This window comes from Homarus americanus, unplaced genomic scaffold (genome assembly GCF_018991925.1).
Source record: "Homarus americanus isolate GMGI-L3 unplaced genomic scaffold, GMGI_Hamer_2.0 scaffold39155, whole genome shotgun sequence".
NCBI classification, from domain to species: domain Eukaryota; kingdom Metazoa; phylum Arthropoda; class Malacostraca; order Decapoda; family Nephropidae; genus Homarus; species Homarus americanus.
This window is the reverse complement of record NW_024737042.1, coordinates 2,754,848-2,780,458: the sequence shown is the minus strand read 5'-3', so window position 1 is coordinate 2,780,458 and position 25,611 is coordinate 2,754,848. Positions and strand designations below refer to the sequence as shown.

Sequence of the window (25,611 nt, the reverse complement as noted above, 5' to 3'; positions counted from 1 at the left end):
ATTTTGACCTACTATTCAGTTATATCTATGTCATATTAGAGGCAAGTTAGCACACGCACGGTACCACAAGTATCACACAATAATATTAAAATCCCCCACAAGATTCGTATATTTAGTAATTTCTTTTTGTTAATTTTTTCGTCCGTTTTTTTTCCAATATCAAACTAATAAACGCAGTACACGGTTACCTTGGTTGTGACCTCAATAAATTGATTTCATTATAAGCGTCAAAGGTCATTCAAATAGCTTAAATTAAGGTTTTAAACTCATTAATGTGTTTAGATAAATATATGCCTTGTCACATTCCCCAAACATCGATTTAGATTTAGATGGATTTTTTACCCTATATTCTTATCCTTATCCACCACAAAGTTGCATTTAAGTGTTCCAAGGTAGATTAGCAAACGGCCCATGAACGGAACAAATGTTGGTAACTAGATTTTATGAATTTCAGGAAGTATATTCAGTCAAAAATTGTTTAATTGAAGGTTTTCAGCTCATTTTACCCTCGAGAAAGTGGTGATAGTAGTAGTGGTCTGGTGGTGGTGGGCTGGTGGTAGTGGACTGGTGGTAGTGGACTGGTGATAATGGTAGTAGTAGGCTGGTGATGGTAGTGGGCTGGTGGTGATAGTGAGTTGGCTGTAGTAGTGGTCTGGTTGTAGTGAGATTCTTATTTTTATTATCCTAAAACAGATGTTACGAACCCCTCCCCAGCACTACGAAACACGCCATCTATTGTCCTGATCTACCTACCCAGCACCACGAGCAACGCCATCTAGGACGAGACACGAGTATGACTCGTCTTAGTTACCACCTCCGGTTTCCCTTCTCCTATCCTGGTTGTTGCGTCACCTCCTCAAAAGTCTTCTTTGTCAGCTCCAATTCGAGGAGAGAGCACTTGGCTCTGGGAAGTGACCACAGGATCATCTATCCTCTAAACCTACGTGCAGTGACTACCTACCGTCTTCTACAATACTCAGCCTTACTCGTCAGCCATCTCAGCTCCTCACTTAAGTACTAATATCTTGTATTAATTTCCCCACGTCCACTTGCTTCGAGATTGTTTTATGTTTATTAATATGTATATACTGTTAATGTTTAGGTTAAGTTTGGTTAAGGGTAATTTATAAGCTGAATATTTTGTTAAGGGATTTATGGTACTCTATTATATACAACGAAAACTCGCATCCTTTGTCTACCCTTTTATAGTCCGATTGTCTTTGTGTTTTTTTATTGTTGTTACCTGTTGGGATCTGGGTAGACGTATAACTATATTCTAAATCCCCAACTCGTAACACAGACAACAAAAAGATATCCTTATCAGCCGGTACTTAGCTTACCGGTAAATTAATCGGCAAAAACCGATAATATATGTTTGCTGTTACCGATATCGATTAACCGGTGCATCCCTAATCATTAATGATCTTAATAGTTTAAACACGGACGTCATTCCTAATTCTTTGTTGACGAAATCAGTGAATAGGAAGTTGACTTGTACACAACCTGGAGTCCATCACGCCTCTTACTTATCTCTAAACTGTAGCAAAGCAATCTACACTACTGTACGTAATTTTTAACCTGTAAAACACTACTTCACATCACTTTAACTTGAGTCATACTGCAGCTACACAACTTTTTGAGGTGTGGATCTATGGAAATCCCCAGGCAGGCCAACATTATTTGTAGTTTCTGAGGACAAGACTCTCCACGGTGGCTGCCATCGAAAGTGTTTTGTTCATTTTGCATTAAAAAAAGTTTTTATCTACTGACAGTAACAGTGAAAGCTGCCGGGAGATGGTCTCTCTCTTGTAGAATTTGTCCTCGGACCGGATATTGCACCTGTTGAACCAAGCACTTACTCAGCTTGTATTATATTACACACACACACACACACACACACACACAGTTATCGCCATTTTCCTGATAAAAGACGTAATATTCGGTGCGGGTGGTAAATGTTTTGTTTTGTATAATAATGATAAGGAAAAAGAAAGAAAACTTTGGTGTAATTATATATTTTATATCAGGTGGGTTCACTGAGTTGCTATGATATACTCCTATAAGATATAACAGCATGAGAGACGTATATATATAATGTAAACCTGGAATATTTGTAAGTTAGATGTATCAAGTTTCCAGAAATGCCAACGAGACATAACGATAGTAGAAACAGGACAATTATTAATTAATTACCAAATATCTCTCAATGTGTTTCCATTACAATAAAAAAAACTATTAATCAAGATCATAAATATTTCTCTGTTAATGATCAGTTTTCCTGCTACGCTTTGAAAGCCACATCATGAACAACTCCACCAAGAAGGAGACTTCAGCCAAGCCGAGGCCTAGGAGGAGCAGCATGAAGGGTCCCTGCAGGTGTGTGATGATTAGAGGCCTCAGGCTGCTGTCGGACTCTGTCTCTTTTTCTGTCTCCTGTTGCTTGTACCTCCTGCGACTCTCCATCTGAGCTTGACGCAACTGGTCGTCGTTCCATCTCTCGTACAGTCCAGCCTGTGGAGCACATGACATGTGAACACCTACACTGGTCCTACACCACGATGGACTGGCCTGATACACGTAGTCAGTCTTCTATCATTGAACGCCTTTGTAGTGTGAAAATTGATACATCATGAGAGACTCGACTTATTACTTATTGGTTGGTACGTATTATTATTATTATTAGCACTTTATCTGTTCAAGGTATATTTGAGTTTACTATTTAAAAAAAATGCTTTTAGAGTTTGCTGATGTAAAATTTGTATAATATAAACTGACAGCAAGCATAATTATACACCCATGAACTTCAGTAAACTACTTTTATAAAGTGAAGCAGCGTTGGTACAGTCCCCGTCACTAGTGCGTTTACAGGGTCTCGTCAGGTTTTGTGGTATGACAGAGCTGTATTTGGTTATAGAAAACTTGCAATAGTAAACATAATATGGAATAAAAGTAAAAAAAAAAATATTTTAAAACAAATATATAAATTTAAAGATTTGTGGAATGTTTATATGTATAATAATAAATACATTAAATAGACTGTTATTAGATCGTGTCTTTTGCCTAATGGACGGTGTTATAGCGAGGTAAAGTGACGTTAAGTGAGTGTGGGGGCAGCAGGGAGGGAAGTGGTGGCAGGTGTCCCTCTACCTCATGTGAGGCTTAAGTTTATATCTATTATTTTCCTCGTCTGCTATATTAGGCAGGTAACATTCATATTGTTCATGTTACACTTTGGCCATAGTGTAAACAAGAAGAGGTTTGAAGTTAATTGCAGTGACTCTTTATTCACATGTGCTTGTTGCTTGCTAGAACAATCAACTATACTATACTAATGGAGTAAATAAAACATGTAATAATAATAAGAGTGCTTGAAATTTGTCTCAGTATCCGAGGTGCATGTCACGTCTGGTTGTGTAAGGATGGTGAACTGTACAGTAAATTAAAATATGACTTTATTCTAAGCACAACTAATTCCCTTTCTATAAGCTATATCTATTTTTTTATCTATAAAGGAATCGGGGCCAAGCGAGGGGTATGAATTGACTGATCATTGATAACATACCGTAATCAGTGTTTGCACTTGTCACATTTAAGGAATTTTAAATCAGTTGTCATTTCAGACATTTTATTTTTTGAAACCAGAATGAAAGTAACAATATGTGTTGAGTATGTTTTTAAATAAATTGTCTGCGGTGGAGGAGACTCCAGAGGTGTGTCCACCGCTTTTATTAAAATGGAAACATGTTGCAACACTTGAGGTGCCAATGCAACATTTCATACTTATTCGTCACAATGGGAGGTTTTTTCTGATCTAGTATTTTGATATAATCATTGTATCGTGGTGACGGGTGTCGCATATAACGAATTTTCAATATAATACGCAATTAGCTATATAAGATAATTATATCGATCACACACACACACACAGAAACCCACCCCTGACAGACCTTACCATTACACTGAAGTTCCACGGATATGGTATGATCTCCCGTCCTTACTGCTCGACAACGTCACTTCCCTAGCCAACAATTTTTTTTTCGCCCATCACGCCTGGATGTTCAAGTCCTAGCAGATGTGGAAACATTATGGATACGTGTTGTGCCCACCCGCGCCACACTGCTTCCATCATAATCTGTGTCATACCATCCTCCTCACTCACCCACCAGAGACACTCTTATCAATCATCTCATTACCACCTCAGACCACCTAAGAGTTAGGTACCCATGTGCCAAGTTAGTATTATGCGGGGATTATAATGAAATTGACACCACTGATATCCAGGACCAGCTGTCACTATCTCAAAGTTGTGAACTTCCCCACACACGGTCAAAATACCCTTAACCTTATCTTAACTGACTTAGCGGGCCAGTACCAACCACCTCAACCAATGCCTCCTATCGGATGTAGCACACACCTATCAGAGCTCTGGTCCCCAGCTGCCACTCCCACTCAAGTACAGAGACCCTACATCAGGACCTACGGGCCGATTACTGACTCTGCAGTGCGCCACTTCGGACAGTGGATAGTTCACAATCCCTGGACTGAAGTACTTAACGTGGATGACGTGGAACCCAAATGGATAAATTATACTAACACCACCACGGAAGCTCACCACCACTTCCCTGAGAAGTCCGTCAGATCTCACCCAGCTGATTTGCCCTGGATCACACCTCGGATCAAACGACTCGTGCAACAGAGAGACAGAGCCTTTTATCTCAATGACCACAACTGCTACAGGTCCCTTTGCAACCGAGTCATCCGCGAAATACGCACTGCAAGGATGTCTCACTACCCAATCAAATTGCAACATCTGAAGCAGACCAACATCAGTCGCTGGTATGGTAAGCTTAAAGAACTCTGTGGACTAAACAATAAGATACACCCCCTCCCCTTCCTTAGCCATCTCACTAATGTTGACGCAGCTGAGCAATCAAATAACCATTTCGCTACTATATGCCAGACGCTCCCCCGGCTTGACACAATCAATCTCCCTGTTTACCTACCAGCCCCCTTTCCCACTGACTTAGTAGAAGAATTTGAAATTGCAAAACGTCTGGACAAACTAAAGTTAAAACGCTCCACCAGCCCCATTGACTTACCGATGAAACTCTTCCTAAACCCCCCTGCTCCACCATCAATGCTTCTCAGTCAAGCCAGTTGCCCAGCTGACTGGAAGACTTCTTTTGTATCACCAGTGCCCAAGTCAACCAGCACACAATCCTTAAATCAGCTACGACCTATTGCAATCACCCCAATACCCAGCTTAATCTGTGAAAGTTTTGTGTTCGACTGGGCTTATGCTGATATTGTAGGAGCCGCAGAACCTCAGCAATTTGGTAATATGAAAATTTTCTCCACCACTCACTGTCTTGTCAGCTTTCTCGACTACATATACCGCCATCTGGAGTAACGAAAAACGTCTGTAGCTGTCGCCTTCATTGACTTCACTAAAGTATTCGACCTAGTCGACCACAATTTAATCATCAACAAAGCTATCGACCTCGGGTTTCGAAGAAGTCTTATACCATGGCTTACAGACTTCCTCAGTGACCGACGCCACGCTGTACGCTTACGAGGGGCTGTCTCCACCTTTCAGTCACTCACCTGTGGCGTCCCCCAAGGCACCAAGATGGGACCACTAGGCTTCCTTATGCTTATCAATGATGCTCTAAGAGAAACCCCTGCTCGCTGGAAATATGTTGACGACTCCTCCATTGGGATCAGCGTCAACAATTCTGCTCCCGACTATACCGCCCTTCAGGATTTATTGAACAGTCTCCAAAACTAGGCCACCAACAACCACATCATCATCAACCATACCAAGACCATGGTTATGCACATCAACCTCTCCTCCGACGTTGTCCCACCCCCTTCCATTAATTTAGATCCCAACACACTCCAGGTTGTAGATTCCACTAAGCTCCTCGGCGTCACCATAGACGACGAACTAAATTGGAAACCACATGTCAGTGAAGTTGTCAAATCCTCCAGTTTCCGTCTCCACCTCCTCTGCCGACTCAAGCCCCTCGGAGTTCCTGCACTCGAGCTCCTCAGTGTTTACTCAACATTCATACTTCCCAAGCTCACCAATGCCTCCCCTACCTGTTCTTCCTCCCTAAATGCCACACAACGTAAACACCTAGAAAAAGTGCAAAAGAGGGCATGCAAGACTATTCTCTCCCCTTCCTACTCCACATATCAAGAAGCGCTCAACACACTGACCCTCTCGGCTCTCACTGACCATTACCACGACCTCATCTGCAAATTTGGTGAGAAGCTTCTGCACCATCCTCGACACCGGATCCTACTACCACCTGAGATCCCTCGCCCGAGAATTGTTGTTCGACACCACAACCGCATGCAACCCATACGAGCACGAACTGATCGCTATAGGAACAGCCCAGTCCCAACCAGTGTAAAAATTATCAATAACTTGTCATAAACCAGTGTATTCACTCCCAGTAAATCCTACTTTTTGCACTGTCACTATATTGAAATGCCCTGTAGTTTGAGCTTCTTCCCACCTTAGTTATTATATATCATATTTGTATCACTTATGTTACTTGTATTTTATATGTAAATCAAGAGACCCATTCCCCAATTATGTAACTATATATTTTCAGCCTTCCGGCTGCTATGCTCTTTCAATACACCGTTAATTATTATTACACACACACACACACACACACACACATCCTTTCCACACCTTCACAATATTTTCTTCCTTTACTAATCAAAGACATCAAATACCAGCATTATATATGTTATGTTATTCACTAATGGTATGAATTAACAGCGGCCTTCTTTCTCACGACACCTTCTCGCCCTCCATCACACCCCCCACCTCACATTAATTACTTCACTTCACCTTGCTATAACACCGTCCACGAGGCAAAAGATACAATCTAATAACAGTCTATTTAATGCAGTTATTATTAAGCATATAAACATTCCAAAAATCTTGACATCCATACATTTGTCTTAATATTTTTTACTTTAATTCAACAGTATGTTTAATATTGGGCGTTTTCTATAACAATATACAGCTCTGTCACACTGCACAATACCTGACGAGACCCTATAAAAGCACTAGTGAGGGGGGGCTGTACATGTAATTATACGTTCAAGAGAAAACTTATTTAATGTGTAGCTTGCTAACCTCTATGACAGCCATGAGGCAGCGGTCCAGGACGGGTCTATAGGGTGCGTCGTGGGGGATGGGCCAGGCGGACTGGCCAGGAATGATACTCTCCCGGCCGATGTATAACTTGGGTATTCCGTCCGCCCCAGTGTATAGTTCCGCTATCTTTAGCTGTAGGTAGCGTCGCGCGTCCAAATGAGCTTGTCTGACAATCACAGTTAGTGTTAGATCACTGGCACCAAAAATATTTATAATTCATGCGAATACAATATACTCAAGTGTAAACAAGCTAAAATATCTGGGCAACTAAGAGAGGCAACAAAGGATTTCAATTTAAATATTATCACTTGACTTTATAGTTTAAGTATGGCTTGCACTGGTCACTACACTGCAGCCTCACAACAGTAAAACAAACTTTGTTTCCGTGGAGTTCAATGAATTTTTTTGATAAGTGGCGGTGTTTTGAAAGATATGTGTAAATCTTTTCTGCTGCCAACCAAAGAGAAACTTACTTTCTTTTAACTGCCTGTTGGTATCCAACGATTACTGATGGAACGATGTGCATCAGTTGGCCCAGTCTCTTGAACAGCTGTGAATCTGACTGGCTGAAGAAATTTCTGAATTCTACTCCATACGAGGGCATCGTTATCCTGTGGTTTGTCGATAACTACTCACACATGCACAGACGCACGTAAATTGTGTGTGTATATATATATATATATATATATATATATATATATATATATATATATATATATATATATATATATATATATATATATATATTGATAAAATCACGCGGGAAAGGGGAAACGTTGTTTCATTTTCCCGTGTGGATATCATTATCTTATCCACGTTTTCATTTGATTTACATGAAATATATATATATATATATATATATATATATATATATATATATATATATATATATATATATATATATATATATATATATATGCAAGTAAATCACTGTAGTGCGCGTGATCTAGGTATATGCTGATAACCACAAGGAAGAAAGAAAAACGAATTTCCCAAGCGCTTTCGTGTAATTCACATCTTCAGGGAGTACAGACTAAAGAAAAGTACAAAACAAGGTGTATTATATACAGAGGAGGGTGAGACCAGGTCCACAATGGTCCAGGTATAGTAATGACCCTACTAATCTTTAAATAGCACCGCAACGGTCATGGTTCAGGTCAAGAGGGTGGATACCAACCTTCTCACCTGATTACAAATCTTCTTAAATAAGAAGATTTGTAACAAATAACTGACAACAGTAAGGTAACCAGGTGAAGGTTGGGTCACCTTACCCTGACCTGACTACCATTCGATTGCGGTGCTATTTAAAGATTAGTAGGGTCATTACCTAATACCTGACCATTGTGGACTTGGTCTCACCTCCTCGATATATACACACCTTGTTCATACTACCTGTAATCCTAGATTTTAAATATTTTCTTCCTTGTGTATCATGCATATATATATATATATATATATATATATATATATATATATATATATATATATATATATATATACAAAAGCGGTGTATCCAAAACATCCTTTAATAATATAATAAAGTTATTTCTCACAGCAGTATACTACTTACAATGTTCAGACATTGTGCATGAAGACAGATGAACCCGACCTTTCTGCTACGCGAGCAAGCTCCTGGGTTGTCTCGGCACGGGGTGGGTACTTGGGCAGTGTGAGGAAGGCGGTGAGGTTGCCACGATAGGTAGACCCGATTATAAGAGCGAACATCAACCAGGAAGCCACCAGTACACGGCTGGAGATGACTGTGGGCAGCCGTCGTGGCAAGTTCTGTCCTAACAGCATCCCTGTAACATCCTGCACCACCGTTCCTGTGGCTATCCTGTCCCCACCATCCTTCCATTCACCAACACGAATAATCTGCAATAATAACAAGTTTCAGTCATAACATCAATATTACCCTCATTTCACTACATTTGGAATTATTTGGTCCTCAGTAACTGCCAGTTTGGTTCCCGTTCATTTATTGGTCTATTGATGTACACCAGATTGTACTGGTGACCTGTGGTTTGGTTCACAGCAGTGTTGCCTGTCAAGGGTGTGTGTTCTGAAGTATAATTTTATGCATTGCATTGCCCTTCATAGGACATACTTTTACGCAGTAAGGATTGGGGACATATATGTGAATCAATTCGTGGTTCATGTTACGGGGTAATGGATAACTACTGATTGACAGACTATTTGGTCTTCTTGGGTTCCCTATTGACAATGACTTATACAGCTTGCTAACTAAAGGTGTGATTATATTGGCTGCAATTTTTGTGCCTAAATCAAATTCTTGTCAAGTGGCCTTTGGACGGACCATCTTTGAACACAATGGGCCAAAACATTAATCAAGAGTCAGATGAATAGCGACATTTTCTATTGATGTCATCTTTTAATGAGGAGGTACAATACAGTACAGTGTGCTCCTTGAAGGGGTGTCGAGGTGAAGTGGTACCTAGAAAGAATTATCCCAATAATAAGAGGATACTCAACATTCATGTGTCAAGTTACTTAAAATTATATAAATTTTTTGTAACAGCAACATATATCTAGGATTTTCGTATCCTAAACTTATTTTTATTCCAATCCATTTGTCAAGTAATTCTGCATCACCTTTATGGAATGACAAAAAAAAAATTACAAAACCACATTCATAAGTTATAATGTATGACATCCCACACAGTGCAGAGTAATTTCTGTGTATCATTCATAACGACACATGAATATATGGAATGTTTTATTAGTATTACGTAACTCACCAGCAGCAGGATCACAGGGGTGAGCAGCAGCGCCAGCAGGACGGCCGCCCACACCAGGTCAGTGAGTGGGTAGTAGAGCGACTGCCACTGTGGCTTGATACCCGGCCGGGCCATACTGAAGTCCAGGGATGCATATTCGTACACCCATGAGTAGTCGTAGCGCTCAAGGCGTCCAGGCAGCATGATGTGGAACACAGTTGCCATGAAAGACACCCGATCCACTACACGCTGTGTAACCTGCAACCACACTATTGTCAATGGCATCGTAGAGCAACTTCCATCTACTGTATAATTATATATAGTTTATTTTTCATCTCAGTCTATAATGTCCGCTGGGGTTGTCGTGTGAGTTTTGATGTAGCTTAGTGGATATGATGTGTAATGTGGATTGGGATCTGACGTGATTTATTTATACGAGTTCGTGGTGTCATACGGTCCAGGAGTGAGGTGCTTGGCGTGGGGTCAAGCGGGAAAGAGAGCACTAATACCTAGGTTAAAATGCAGTTTCAGGTTGCGGGTGTTATTTTGCGGTGAAATGGCATAATGTAGTGTGGCAGGTAGTGACGTGCTGGTTTAGTGCCATTTCTTACTCACCTCTGCCCACGAGGTGGTGGGCACGACATTAATGGTAAAGTTGAGGGAGTCCGCAATTGATTTTAACAAGAAATAGTCGGTGCCAGAGTACTGTTTTGCACCATCAGATCCCTTCAGTTCGCCCCAGTATGGCGCGAATGGCAGGGCAGTCACGTTCACCTTTGCACCATTGAAGCTGAAGGCAATAACGTTCTTATTTAAATACTATTACCATTTGGGAGCGTCATCTATTCGTGACACGATATAAAACTTCAATTATTCTTATACAAAAAAGACAATCAGCCATTACTTTCCTAATGATAAAAATTTTATGTGTTAAAAGAAGTGCCATCAATCATGGGCTGCTCCTAGTTATTATGTCATGATGGCTCCTTCAGGATACATGCAGCGTACTAGACTGCGCATGAATGAGACGTGGAGGGGTAATACTGGGTGGGCATCACGAGCACCTTAGTCTCATGTGATGAAAGACAGACAACCTTTGGTATGGAGGGAGTCGCTTGTCTATGACAATTGAGTAGTGGTAATATTGTTAAGGTTATATCTACTAGGATAACACTGTATCAAGTGTCTGATGTTTGATGCCTTACAATAATTATTAAAAATTTAAGAGGATGCATTTTTAGTTATGAAATAGTTTTTCATTATTATGCATATTCAATATGTATTTATTCTTACCTTAAACAAAGTAATTGAAAAATGAAACAACAGACAATGAATTAATATAATCTTTACACAACAACAACTGGAAATACCCATAATGATAAACTGAAAAATCACCAGTGACACACCATGACATACTAAGTATAATCTCAGGAAAATTTATCTTGAGAGACTCTTGGGTTTCATGTACACTAGGTGATAAACAGTGAGATGCTTTGGTCGATTTTAAATCTTTATTGGTACTGAAGACACTTGAATTGTGCATGTGATTTAAACATGAAATTCCGGCAACACCTAAGACCAGTATGAAATGACTTTCAAGACAGTAATGTATTTTACTCGGGAAAATTATTTACATATTATTAGGAGATCTACGTAATTAGGTGATTGCCCGTTTTAGGCTCCAGGGAGAGGTGAAATCATATAACAGTACTTCTTACGGGTAGCTTGTATCGTCTTTTTCAGGGGCGATCACAGCAAGAGACTGGTGGGAATATTACTTTGAGCTTCTTGTATAATTTGATACAAATTGTAGGAAATGGTATACTTTAGTAGGTATTACTGAAGTCTTCGGCAATAATATTGATCTTCTTTGCAGTTATTATTAAGTAAAATATACGTGAGCATAACTTATAATTCTTTATCATTAAGATTAATCCTTTTGATAACATTAAAGGAAAACCACAGCGACGTACGTGCATATGCAAGCTTCATTGATTACTGCATAATTACTTTGAAAATTTAGGCGGGAAGAGTGAATGTCCTCTCTTACGAGTTGTGGTTTCAGGAAGCAACTCTCACCACCTGAGCTCGCTCTGGGGTGTATAGCTGAGTGGTGTACACGCTGACCCTGTCCATGGTGAGAGTAAACATTATATTACTGATCAGCAACTTTCCCAATCTGCAGAGTTTTAATTCAAAATTTACAAGTACAAAGCCCATTTAATTATTATACAATACATGTACAATTGTGCAGCATAGTCCATCAATTCCTCACCTTCTATTGATACACGATAATACAGTACTTAGAAATACTGTAATACATTCACATAAACATGTACTCAAATGTTGCTATAAGACACATAGTGCTAAGAAGTGCGACCTAACTGAGCCACGAATTAATTTAATTATTTACCAGTATATGTTTTGAATATTTTCTAGGTTACTTAACGCCTGAAGTGAAAATAGTAGTTAGAAGAATCATTTAAGCGATATTAGAATATATATATATATATATATATATATATATATATATATATATATATATATATATATATATATATATATATATATATATATATATATATATATATATATATATATATATATATATATATATATATATATATATATATATACATATAGATGTCGTGTTTAATTAATATATCAAATTCACCCTTAGAACAGAAAAATTTTTGTAGTGAAAAAAAAAAGCTTTGTGTTACAGGGTGATGCGCCAGCCATGTATTTGGAAGCTGACAATGTCTGGAAATAACAATGTAGAAATGTAGATGCACTAAAAAGAAAGGGTATGCAAACGGGTTTTGAGTGTCCCTAATGACAAGATATAAAGGCTATATTCTCTAAACCTTTACTCACAAAAGGGCATATAATACAATTAAAACTCTTAGGTTGTAAAAAGGCATATCAAGGTGAAGCGATGCCCTTTGGCTCTGCACTGATCTTCCTCATTACCGTTGTATGCCGCTTATTCAATGAGACATACACTATGACAACACAGTCTTCACGTCTCTCAGTTATATCCTGGATGTTGTTAATAGTAGTAACATGAATACTCAGGTGTTATCACCATAAATAACCGAGTATGATACGGTGCAGAATCGACCATTGGTGCACTCGCGACGTTACGCTCCCATTTTGCAATCAATAGTCCTTTTCCCACAAGAAAGGGTCATGACTTCTCTTTCTAGCATGCCCACGCCATTCACGAACACTGTTACTCATTGATGAACTCGTTGTTAGAATTTTTTTTTTTCCCCAAAGCAAAAGTGGTCCCTCTTTCCCGGCAGACTCAGTGACACTCAGCATGGTGCTGATTGATAGTGAAAGTCAAGAGTGTAACCCGGCGCTATTTGGCTATGTCGCCACATTCGAAACCCAAGGTGTTTTAAATAATTCCTTATTCCATATTTTCTTTCCCTTCTTAATTAATTTTATTCCTCTCATGTTGAAGAGTTACTCTGGATAGCCATGATCATTAGGAATGAATGTTACATGTTAAGTCATTAAATTACCAACATCATACTAACACCTTCTCTTCGCCACACATCGTCTTGATTATATTCTGGTTAGATAACTAGCACATGTAATTAAGAAAAATATTTTAAATCCAAAGTAACGTTTTCAGCCCATTAATTTACAAAGTAGATTAGGAGAAACAATGTGAAGTTTTGTTAAAATTCTTGATGGGATGGAAGTGGTGTCTGGCGACTTTAATGAGCAGTTTTGCCATATGTCGCAATAAAACTAATTGTATTCTAATAAATACTATTTAAAATTTTGGTAATTTAAAGGAACATTTATGGTTATTGATGTTTCGGTACCTCACTGTTATATTGCAAACATTTAACAAACAATGAACCAGTTTGTTGACCAAACTGGAGTGGTCCATTGAAGAATTGGCGAGGGCCAAGTTAGAAATTGAGAGGGCCATGTTGGAGAACCTGAAATTAAGGAAAGAGCTGGCGAAGTTAAAAGGAGAGGCTGGACGAGTAAAGCCAGTGTCTGACGAAAAATCAAACGAGTGGAAAGTCGTGAGTAGTGGCAGGACCAAGCTGGTGGTCAAGAAGCACTCAAAGGATACGACAACAACGACAACAACAGCTAAGTGTACCAACCCGTTCAGTCCCTTGATAGACGAATTGGACGTTAGTACAGTCAGGGGCAGGGATGACAAGGAAGGTATAAAAACTTTAATTGTTGGTGACTCACAGGTAAGGTACATGGACAGGGCCTTTTGTGGTAAAAACAAAAATAGGATGAGGGTGTGTTTGCCAGGAGCTGGGGTGGGGGATATAGTTGACAGGATGGACAATATCCTGTCTGGTAATGGGAACAAACCCATTATCTGCCTCAGTGCAGGAGGCAATGATATTGGCCGGTGTAGGAGCGAGGAACTTCTTGATAAGTTCAAGGCAGCCATAGATCGTATTAGGACTAAGGGAGGGATCCCTATCATATGAGGTGTCCTGCCTAGAAGGAGAGTTGGCAGTGAATGGTTGTCAAGGGCAGTTGGTGTTAACGACCGTCTTGACAGATATTACAAGTCAATATCAGTCCTATTCATTGACAACTGGGACAACTTCTATGGCAGAAGGGACCTTTATGCTAGGGATGGGGTGCACCTGTCTAGGGATGGAGTAGCAACCCTGGCTGGGGCTCTAGAGGGGGCAGTTCAAAAGATATCGAAGTCTTTAAACTGCTAAGAGAACATAGGAGCACGGGGGTGGAGGAGACTGCAGTGGGAGCGGGTAAACAAGGCGAAAGATTACAGGAAAATAGTGTTAGGAATGATGACAAAACTAAATTAGACAGGGAGTTTAAAACTAAACGCGGTAAGGGAAGGACTCAGAACACGACTAACTTAAATGTATACTACGCGAACAGTAGAAGTATGAGAAACAAAATGGATGATATTAAGGCCTTGGTATGTACCGAAGAAATCGATATAATTGCATTCACTGAAACATGGATCAACCTAGACACACGTGAATTACCAGTCTAATACCAAATTGCGGGTTACAAACTGTTCCATACCGATAGGCAGACCAGGAAAGGAGGCGCAGTAGCAATCTATGTTAGGGATAATCTGAAGTGTGAAATAAATAAGGAAATAAATACTGAGAGGAATACAGAAACAATTTGGATAGAATTAAGCAACGGTCGGGAAAAATTAATCACAGGAGTAATATATAAACCCCCTAATCTTGATAGCGTCAATGAGCGACTTATCTGGGATGAAATGCTGAGGGCTTCCGCCACACAACAAAGTCTGGTATAGCAGGCGACTTTAACCTTGGCCAAAATAGATTGAATTCGTCCTACGTGGGTAATTCCAGAATCAGAGGATTTTCTCGAGACGATCCAGGACTGTTTCCTAAGTCAACATATAACCGAACCCACACGGGGTAATAATATACTGGATTTAGTTCTGACGAACAGAGAAAACCTCATTAGCAATGTCGAGGTAGGAAACGAACTTGCAAACAGCGATCACAAAGAAATTCGATTCCAGTTAGATTTTCAGGGCAGACGTAAGGAAAATTCCACTAAAGTACCAGATTTCAGAAGGGCAAACTTTGACAGTTTAAAGAGGCAGCTGAGAGAGGGGTGTCGCGCTTGGCCGTGAACCTGACAGATGACACCGACCTGATAACGAGATCTGAGATTGCCGAGTTCCACGATAATTTAAATAGTGAGTTACTTAATGCACAAAGGCAGAACATACCATACAAAAAACTCAGATCAGACAACAATGACCCCAAATGGATAAATAATTATTTAAAGAACATCATTGGCCAAAGGAAGGCTATAGGTAGAAGGATAAATCGTGGCGAAATTCACCTTCGGGACTATTATAGGGTATTGGCGAGTAGAGTTAAAACCGAGATAAGGAAAGCAAAGAGGAATAATGAGGTAAGGATAGCAAGGGAGGCGAAGACAAACCCCAAAGGATTCTACCAAATGTATCAAACTAAAACACGAGAAAAGATTGGACCAATACGGTCAGACTCCGGCGAGCTCACTGATAACGACGGAGAAATGAGCAATAATTTGAATAAATATTTTTCAACAGTTTTCACCACCGAAAATCTAAACATGATACCCGAGGCACCGACTCTATTCAGAGATAGTGAAGAAAACAAATTAAGTGAGATAGTAGTGACTAGTAACGATGTTAGTAAGCAAATAGACAAACTAAAGCCTAATAAGTCACCTGGTCCCGATGAGATATTTGCCAGAGTATTAAAGGAATGTAAGGAAGAGCTTAGTATGCCCTTAGCAAAGTTGTTTAACATGTCCTTAAAAACAGGTGTAGTACCAGAATCCTGGAGGATAGCGAATGTAATACCGATTTTCAAGAAGGGGGATAGATCACTATCCTCTAACTACCGCCCAATCAGTCTAACATCAATAGTAGGCAAATTACTGGAAGCAATCATTTCAAACTCTATTCGAAATCACCTGGAGAAGCACCGATTGATCAATGATTCCCAGCATGGCTTCACAAGCGGACGTTCTTGCCTAACTAATCTATTAACATTCTTTTCATCAGTTTCGAATCAGTGGACGAGGGGCACAATTTTGATGTGGTATATCTCGACTTTAGCAAAGCCTTTGACAGAGTCCCCCACGAAAGACTAATTAGAAAGGTAGAAGCTCATGGCATCAAAGGTAACATCCTTAAATGGATTAGGGCGTGGTTACAGGACAGGAAACAGCGAGTGAGCATTAACGGCACTAAGTCCCATTGGAGCAACGTCACAAGTGGAGTTCCCCAAGGCTCAGTACTTGGACCATTATTGTTTATTATATACATAAACGCATAGATATCGGCATAGACAGCAACATAAGTAAATTTGCTGATGACACTAAAATAGGACGTGTTATCAAATCTGACGAGGACTCGCAAAACTACAGGAAGATCTAAACAAATTTTTTGGAATGGTCTGAAAAATGGCAGATGAAATTCAACGTCGACAAATGTAAAGTACTCAGTATAGGAGATGTAAACAGGAAACCAGATACCAGATGAACAACGATGCCATAGAGAAATCCGACTGCGAGAGAGATTTAGGAGTTAATGATAAGTAGGAACCTTAAGCCAAGTAAACTAGGCGTAGGTCATCAAAGGAGTGTTAGTTACTAAACTGTATCTTGCTCTTGTGAGACCACACCTGGATTACGCAGTTCAGTTCTGGTCACCGTATTACAGAATGGATATAGAATCCTTGGAAAGAATTCAGAGGAGAATGACAAGACTAATCCCGGGCATTAGGAACCTTGAGTATAGAGACAGGTTAAAGCATCTTAATTTGCACTCCCTCGAGAGACGTAGAGCGAGGGGCGACCTGATAGAGGTGTATAAGTGGAAGACAGGGCTAAACAAAGGGGACATTACAAAGGTACTCAAATTATCCAACCAGGTGCGAACTCGTAACAATGGTTTTAAATTAGACAAATTTAGATTTAGGCGTGAAATAGGTAAACACTGGTTTGGAAACAGAGTAGTGGATGAATGGAACAAGTTACCAAATATCATCATTAACTCGAATACCCTGAATTGCTTCAAACATAGGTTGGATGCTCATATGAGCAATAGGGGTTGGGTGTAAACGGGACTGCCCAGTATGGGCCAATAGGCCCGCTGCAGTTTCCTCCATTCTTATGTTCTTATGTAATTCCCTACCATGTCTATAAAGAGGGTTAATTACATATCATGATGAATTTTGCAATAATTATACACTATTAGGCCTAAAATACCCTTTTTATGCCATTGTAAGGGCAGAAAACGATCCTCCGGCTAGTTACCGCTGCTAACTCGCTCGTTTGCTGGTGCAGACGACACTTGGGGTGGTTGGACGGAGGTGATAACGGCAGCAACCCTCTCCGCCGCGGGCAGATTCAACCCAGCCGCCATACCGTCAGTATCTAGCTACCCTGCTGTCCGTCAAATTCTGGCTGTGATCTCATCATAGGTCCTGGACTCGTGGGCTGTGTTCCCAGACCTTCACCTATCAACTGCCAACTCTCTGGTCATCTACCACTACCGCATACCACGACCATCAGTTCATCACATTCCGTCGGTGCCCCGGTGTTCTCCTGCCTTTTCAAGACGTTGCTGAGTGTGGAGCGAAGTGGACGCTTCCCTGCCCTGAGTGTGCATCACCGCGTTCCAGAACCTTCCCCCAGGGCCACTGCCGTAGGAAATATTTGTTCATTGTTTGATTCCATTAATTGCTGACTCCCCTTTATTGTTCGATTCTATTATTTGTTTGATTCCTTTAAGTGTTTGCTTCCTTTAATTGTTTGACTCCCGTAATTATTTGATGTTTGTTGAGTGGTGTCAGAGTTTTGTTATATTTTTATAGTAAAGAGATGCCAATCTCTAACGGTTGTTTGTTATTCCTCGGAAAACCATGGTCCTTGACTTGCCTATATTAAGATCCTGATTAGCCTGGTAAGGGATTTCTATCCCTAAGTCCCAGGCCTTTACAACCATAAACATTTTACAGCGTGGGTGTCGTGTCCTCCAGGTTGAACGAGATGGTGTTCATTGTGTATATTACCTGAGGTTGGGTGGTGTGTCCTCCAAGTTGAACAAGATGGTGTTCATTGTGTATATTACCTGAGGTTGGGTGGTGTGTCCTCCAGGTTGAGCAAGATGGTGTTCATCATGGAGAAGGTCCAGTGGGAGGACAGGAGGGCGTGGAGCTGTGGGAGTGGGAGGCTGGTGACCACCAGCAGCTTGGTGGCCCACACCAGGAGGCGGCCCTTGAGGGACCACTCGGCGAAGGTGTTGAGGAAGACCGGGTCGTGACTCACCACCACCACCCGCACACACCGAGACTCCATCCTCACCTGTTACAAAACCGGGACAAGAACCACAACCTTAATCATTTTGGCTTTAAATTATGATTATTAAGGTTCTGTGGCGGTTAGAAGGAATTAGGACTGCAAAGGAGACTTTTGTGCCAATTTTTGGATATCAGATGATTTATAACTGATCGCGCCAAACAGTTATGGCACACTAAAGGTTCTCAGTTCACTGTCAGCTTTTAGATAGTTATTTAGTATATTTCTCACTGCCACATTAATTATGGTCAGAATTATATCTGTGAATCCTGATAATGCCATATATAACTGTGGCAAAAATATTTAGAACAGATATACACCGTAAGAAGTATATGGTATAAAAGGGGTATTTTAGGCCTAAAAGTGTATAATTACTGCAAAATTCCTCATGATATGTAGTATACCCCCTTTATTGACATGGTAGGGAATGTTGCTGTCTATAATATCTTTTATGTTGCATTTGGTTCTTACATTATCGCCTGTTGGTATTTTTTCTCTCTGTCTCTAGATATCTTTGGTTCATTGTTTGTGAAATGCTTGCAATATAACACTGAGTGTGTACCGAAACATCAATAACCACAAATTTTTCTTTAAATGAAAAACATCTTAAATCATACTTATTAGAATACAATTAGTTTTATTGCGTCACATGGCAAAACTACTCATAACGGTGCCGAGAAAATTTAATTTGGATTTAAATTATTTCTGAGTAATTACGTGTGCTTCTTGGGTCATCTTAGCCGTTATAATCATGACAATGTGGTGAAGAGATGATGGAAATATGGTGTTGGTAATTTAGTGACTTCATGTAATATTCATTCTTAATGATCATGTGTAACCTAAGCAACTCTACTGTGCACCTGTACATGAGGAGGAGGCTAGATAATGAAGCAAGAAGGGAAAGAAATATATATATATATATATATATATATATATATATATATATATATATGAACCTGGGTTTGGATTATGCCGCGCACCTTCTTACACAGCCAATGACCACCATGCGGATGAGCGTCAAGCCCGCCACAGAAAGGTGGGATCTAGTTCATTGTTTTGGGAGTTATTTTTACGTAAAAAGGAATATTTTAAGTGACAATGAGTGTATCAGAGAGGGTCATGCTGGTGAGAAAGAAGTCATGAACCTTCTTTGTGGAAAATAAGTGTTGTAAAGTTGGAACGTACAGTAATGTCGTGAGTTACCGTCCAACGGCCGGGAATCTTACAAGCCACCCTCGGTTAATTGTGTATGGTATACCACCTATAGTGTTTACGGTACTGGATGGTGGAAGGGGATTAGCGTCATACAAACGCTAATGTGAGGAAGATTAGTGCCGAGGTATTTTCATAGGGCTTCTATTCACCCTTTTGCAGCCTAAGGGTTTTAAATGTATTGATGTTTATATACACCTTTGTAGTAAGGGTGTAGAGAATGATAATATACCCTTTCTCTCTGCAAGTGTTTATAGGTGATAATATATACTTAAAAGGGTTAACCATTAAGGACATTCAAAAAACTCTTTTCATACCCTTTTCATAACCCCCCTTTGTTACAGTGTCTTGTCATCCAGTGACACAAGAAATATTGAACTACCGGACATATATTATTCGAAACCCTTGATCAAGGGAACTTTATTTCAGTTCAGAACTGGTGTTGGGATGGTTACTTACAGATGCAGCAGTGCCGGTCTGTGGTGTGAAACTCAGTTGCCAGAGACTCTCATGCTGTCAGGAATCTGCTAAATAAATCTGGTTCATCCCACAGACTGATCAAGCGGATCTCTGACAGAACGAGTGCCATTTATAGTTGAGTTTGAGAGCAAGTGTTATTGATAGAAGGACGAGGCGGTTACCTTATATTGGTTCTTTGATATTTTTACCATTTTGATAACCTGCTTTTGCGAGCCTGGCAGACCAGGTGAGAGTGACCTACCTATCGAGCTTGGTGGAGCAGGTGGGAGAGTGACCTACCTGTCGAGCTTGGTGGAACAGGTAGGAGAGTGACCTACCTCTCGAGCCTGGTGGAGCAGGTGGGAGAGTGACCTACCTCTCGAGCCTGGTGGAGCAGGTGGGAGAGTGACCTACCTCTCGAGCCTGGTGGAGCAGGTGGGGGAGTGACCTACCTGTCGAGCTTGGTGGAGCAGGTGGGAGAGTGACCTGCCTGTCGAGCCTGGCAGACCAGGTGAGAGAGTGACCTACTTATCGAGCTTGGTGGAGCAGGTGGGAGAGTGACCTACCTGTCGAGCTTGGTGGAGCAGGTGGGAGAGTGACCTACCTCTCGAGCCTGGTGGAGCAGGTGGGAGAGTGACCTACCTGTCGAGCTTGGTGGAGCAGGTGGGAGAGCAGCACCAGGGTCTCGTTAGCGTCCTGGCCGTCCACCACCACCTCGAACACCCCCACACCCCAGGGGCTCCCTCGTACTACACTCTCCTCCTGAGACATGAATTGAATTTATAACCATTTAATTATAATGAATAACAGAAATTCACGACTTAGACCAGATATGTAAAGGGCTTATATATATATATATATATATATATATATATATATATATATATATATATATATATATATATATATATATATATATATATATATATATATACACGACATAGAGATGACACGTGCTTTATTTTGATAATTTAAAGAAGTAAAATAACAGTTCGTTATTTTTTTCTTTGTTCAAGAGTGACACAACTTACGAGTAGGGAATAGATTGGAAATAAACCCTAGACAACACTTTAATGTTTAACAGAAAATATAACTAATTTCTAATCTTCAGAAAACATACAAAAGAATGTATTACGTATTTCTGAAGAATTTTGGAGGCTACATAAGAACATACAGCAGGTGGAGGCTACATAAGAACATACAACAGGTGGAGGCTACATAAGAACTTACAGCAGGTGGAGGCTACATAGGAACATACAACAGGTGGAGACTACATAAGAACATACAGCAAGTGGAGACTACATAAGAACATACAACAGGTGGAGACTACATAAGAACATACAGCAAGTGGAGACTACATATGAACATACAGCAGGTGGAGGCTACATAAAAGAAACATCACCTTGATGATGGTGGAGGGTGAGGTGGTGCCATCTGTGAGGAGGATGAGGGAGCAGGTGGGCTGAGACAGCGCCTCCAGCACGGCGCCAACACCACCACCTTCCACTGACAACAACTCTCCTACAACTGACCCAGACAGGAAGAATGATAGTTTGCCGGAATCTTTAATGTAGTATTATATAAGATGTGCGCGTGTGTCCCTGTATATCATTTTGGAAGACGGAAAATGTCTCTAAGTTACCCGTGTTACATATGTATATAGATAGAACATATTAATGTTCGTACATCGTTTCATAATTCGCTTCGTCCGTATACTACATTTGGACATCACCTTACGATGATCAAGGCTGGTTGAGGTACCTCAGAACCCTGTTTGTTGTATTTATTTTTAATGAATAGTTGCACATTCCTGGCCATCGCAAAATTAGCGAAGTACTTTGTTTTTCACTATGAATGTCGTGTTTTAAACTTTACTCTCCTGGATTTCTGATTTTCTAGACTGTCTTAAGTGTTCCCGCTTAACAATTTCCCTCACATAGTCCCTAAACTTCGGTTGGGCATATAAATATTTCACCAAAGCAGATAATAATGGGGTCCATGATCTGTGCTTATTAATGTTGTCGCTTCACTATTCAAGAATAATACATAAGAGTTTGCCCCATATACAAGTGCAGGTTATCCTTGTACAGTAGATGGTTGCTTACCAAACTCCGGTCATCACGTATAGTACCTGAGTGTGGAGGCAGCGGGAGGACGGTGTTGACGGCGAGGCTCACCATCATCAGTATTATTTTCCCTGTGTTGATGTTGCTCAAGCTGTCACCGAGCATTATCTGGAATCACACAGAGAACACACAGTAGGTCAGTGGTGGCCATTCTGTCTCCTAACCGTGGGCCCGAGTTCAGTATATGCCGGTGGAGATCTGGGATGTCATTATATATATATATATATATATATATATATATATATATATATATATATATATATATATATATATATATATATATATATATATAAAGGTGTGTGTGTGTGAACATGGCGCGACACAGCATTAACCCCTTTAGAGGGAAGGAGTTTCTTTCAAATGAATTAATAAAATCGTCCGGCTTTGGCCAGACTAAAATACTTAAGTGTGCCGCTGTCCTCTAAAGGGTGAAGCTAATATAACGTGGTATACGAGACAGCACTCAGTTAACAGAAACGTGATGCGACACAGTATTTATTCATGTATAAGTATGGCAGGACTCCACATAAGTGAGGTGTGCAGCACGCAGGACAGGTGTCCCACTAAGGGCTGACCCACGGGATACACACCACCTCCAACAACCACATTTACTCTCACTCAACACCAACACTCACAACCACTGTAAACACCACTGAAAACACTCGTCGCTAAATACACAACCTCTAAGGCGAGGAGCAGCACTTACACTTGTGGAGTTGTTGAGTGAGTTGTGTGTTGTGTCACCACCACGACCCGCTCCTTATTGCCTCACACACGCATCCCGCACTCTTTTTAAGTGGCTTCAGCTCTTTGCGACTGGGCGCTGCTGTGGGTGTTATTGCGAAATATAGAGTCTTGTTGGTTAATATCATTTGCAGCTCCAGGTCATAGGTGCGCTGGCGGGTGCGCGGTGTTGTGTCTGACCTTTCGAGATGTTAAATTTTTTTTCGATATTACACAATGATACACTTTAGTTAATAGATCACCTAACACAGATTAAACATTTTTATAAATCCATCTCGCATATATTATTACAGAGCTACCCTAAACAGCAAAGAATCATTACTATTTGTATGACTGACATCACCTGGTGTCATTACAGCGGGTCATTATTGAGTGTTGCACTGTGAGCTATTATGTGCGTGTCTACACGATCGTGTGTGTTAATGAATGTGGTTTTGCTTGTATGTACAGTATTGTTGATAGTTGTGTGTATGTGAGTGCGGTCTGGTGTTTACAAGGTATGGGGACGTTATTGTGTCTTTGTATTCTTAATCAGCGTAAGTAAAATTCTGTACTTCACTAAAACTCACCGGCGGCAACGAGGTACGAGTTGGAGACATTTTGCATGAGATATGTCACGTATTACTCCGCTTTATGCATCTTTCAATCAATTCAATTTTTTCAATTTCAATTGTTTATTCCTTGATAGAGGAAGCGGGATCCTAGTGCTGTCACTAGGTACCCCTGCCACCTTTCAATCATCAATTTATTGAGACCAAAACTGATTAACACGACCAATAAAATAAAGTGGTTGGTGTTGGTAGTGATGATGGGTGGGTGTTGTCTGGTAGGTGGAGGTAGTAATTGATGATAGCAGTAGGGGGTGTATATGAGGTGTGGTGAATATTAGGTACTGGTTGTAGATGACTGGGTCGTAAGTGATGAGCTTTGGGTGGCAAGTGATGGGTAGGTTGGTGGGTAATGATTAGTAGATGGTAGCGAGTGAGCTGTAGGTTATGGTGGGCGGTGGTAGGCAGCAGAGGGTGTGTGACGTGGTGATGGGTTGAATATAATGGGTGTTAGATAATTAGGTAGTACATATAACCCGGTAGGTGTTACGTGATGGTAATGGGTGTAATTTGCTTTAGATGGATGATGGATGGGTATTAATGGTGTGCTCAGTGGTAGTAGGTGATGGCTTGTATATGACAGGTGGTAGATGACAGATAGTGCACGAAGAATGATATAGTGATGTGTGTATGAAGGGCGGTGGGCAGTGTGTGTAGCCTGGTAGATGGTAGACATGCAGCACGACTTAGAAATCAGTTATGTGTGGAGCACGACTCAGAAGTGAATCAGGTATTTAGTATGATGACAGGTAGGGAGCACTGTGCAGCAGTCAGTCAAATATACAGATCAGCCAGTCATATGTGCACCACGATACAGCAGGAAGTCAGTCAGGTGTGCAGCCCGTAGGACAGGTCGGACCCACGGGTTACACACCACCTCCCACAATCACCTTTACTCATTATTAACACTAAACTAACACCAACAACCACTGTAAACACCACTGAAAAACATTCAAAGCTAATTTCACAACCTCCAAGGTGAGGAGCAGCACTTACACTTGTGGAGTTGTTGAGTGAGTTGTGTGTTGTGTCACCAGCACGACCCGCTCCTTACTGTCTTACACATGCATCCCGCACGGTTATGTATAGTACTGTGTGTGGCCTCATCAACAACACATGCGGATGGCTTCCTCGGTGAGTGCGTCACCACCACGACCCGTTCTTACTGCCTTAAATACAGTACATGTCCCACACTCTTAAGTGGTCTCACCGCCAACTCGCGCTTAACCTTCTCGGTGATTACAGTATATGTCGCCCCTGGGGCAACACGGGGTTAGAATGAGCTTCATCCTCATTAACATTTTACTGTCATTTTCCACGCTTGGAATCACCTTCTGGCAGCTCTTCATACTGCACGGTCTCTTGGAACCTCTTTTGACAGATTCTTAGCTCTAATGTCTTTTCTTACCACTCCCTATGTCTATCTTTGCCTACCTCTGGTTTTCCTCCCTTCTACATTTAGGTTCAAGCACCCCATGACCCAACTGGTCTTATCCATTCTCTCCACACGCCCAAACCACCTCAGCCTACCTCTAAGCAGGGCTTCGCCAATACTCTCAATACTCTCTTAGCTCATATTAAACATCCATCTCGCCATTCTCAATTCAGCTCGTCTAAGCCTGTGTATTTCATCTTTTTTAACTGTCTACGTTTTACTGCTATACAACATC

General features: G+C 40.7%; 1 protein-coding gene across 1 annotated transcript; it reads right to left on the bottom strand.

The window, feature by feature from the left end:
• Positions 1–1,999: 1,999 nt before the first annotated feature.
• On the bottom strand, positions 2,000–25,066 carry LOC121872771 (ionotropic receptor 93a-like). Its single transcript, XM_042375826.1, has 11 exons — positions 24,938–25,066; positions 22,595–22,697; positions 21,866–21,990; positions 21,106–21,225; positions 18,566–18,798; positions 10,534–10,708; positions 9,940–10,176; positions 8,790–9,055; positions 7,654–7,791; positions 7,160–7,346; positions 2,000–2,511 (listed from the first exon to the last, which is right to left on the bottom strand). Exons 2-11 carry the CDS (start codon positions 22,692–22,694, stop codon positions 2,263–2,265), a joined length of 1,830 nt encoding a protein of 609 aa, XP_042231760.1. The 5' UTR covers positions 22,695–22,697; positions 24,938–25,066; the 3' UTR covers positions 2,000–2,262.
• Between the last annotated feature and the right edge of the window lie 545 nt (positions 25,067–25,611).

What these genes read in the sequence shown, in the direction of transcription:
- LOC121872771 (XM_042375826.1), bottom strand. Translation starts at nt 22,694, where the DNA reads ATGCTCGGTGACAGCTTGAGCAACATCAACACAGGGAAAATAATACTG. An exon ending in GACACACCACCCAACCTCAG is followed by an intron (nt 10,709 to 18,565) that starts GTAATATACACA and finishes TATTGCCTTCAG; the next exon opens with CTTCAATGGTGCAAAGGTGA. An exon ending in CCCCTGTGATCCTGCTGCTG is followed by an intron (nt 9,056 to 9,939) that starts GTGAGTTACGTA and finishes TTATTATTGCAG; the next exon opens with ATTATTCGTGTTGGTGAATG.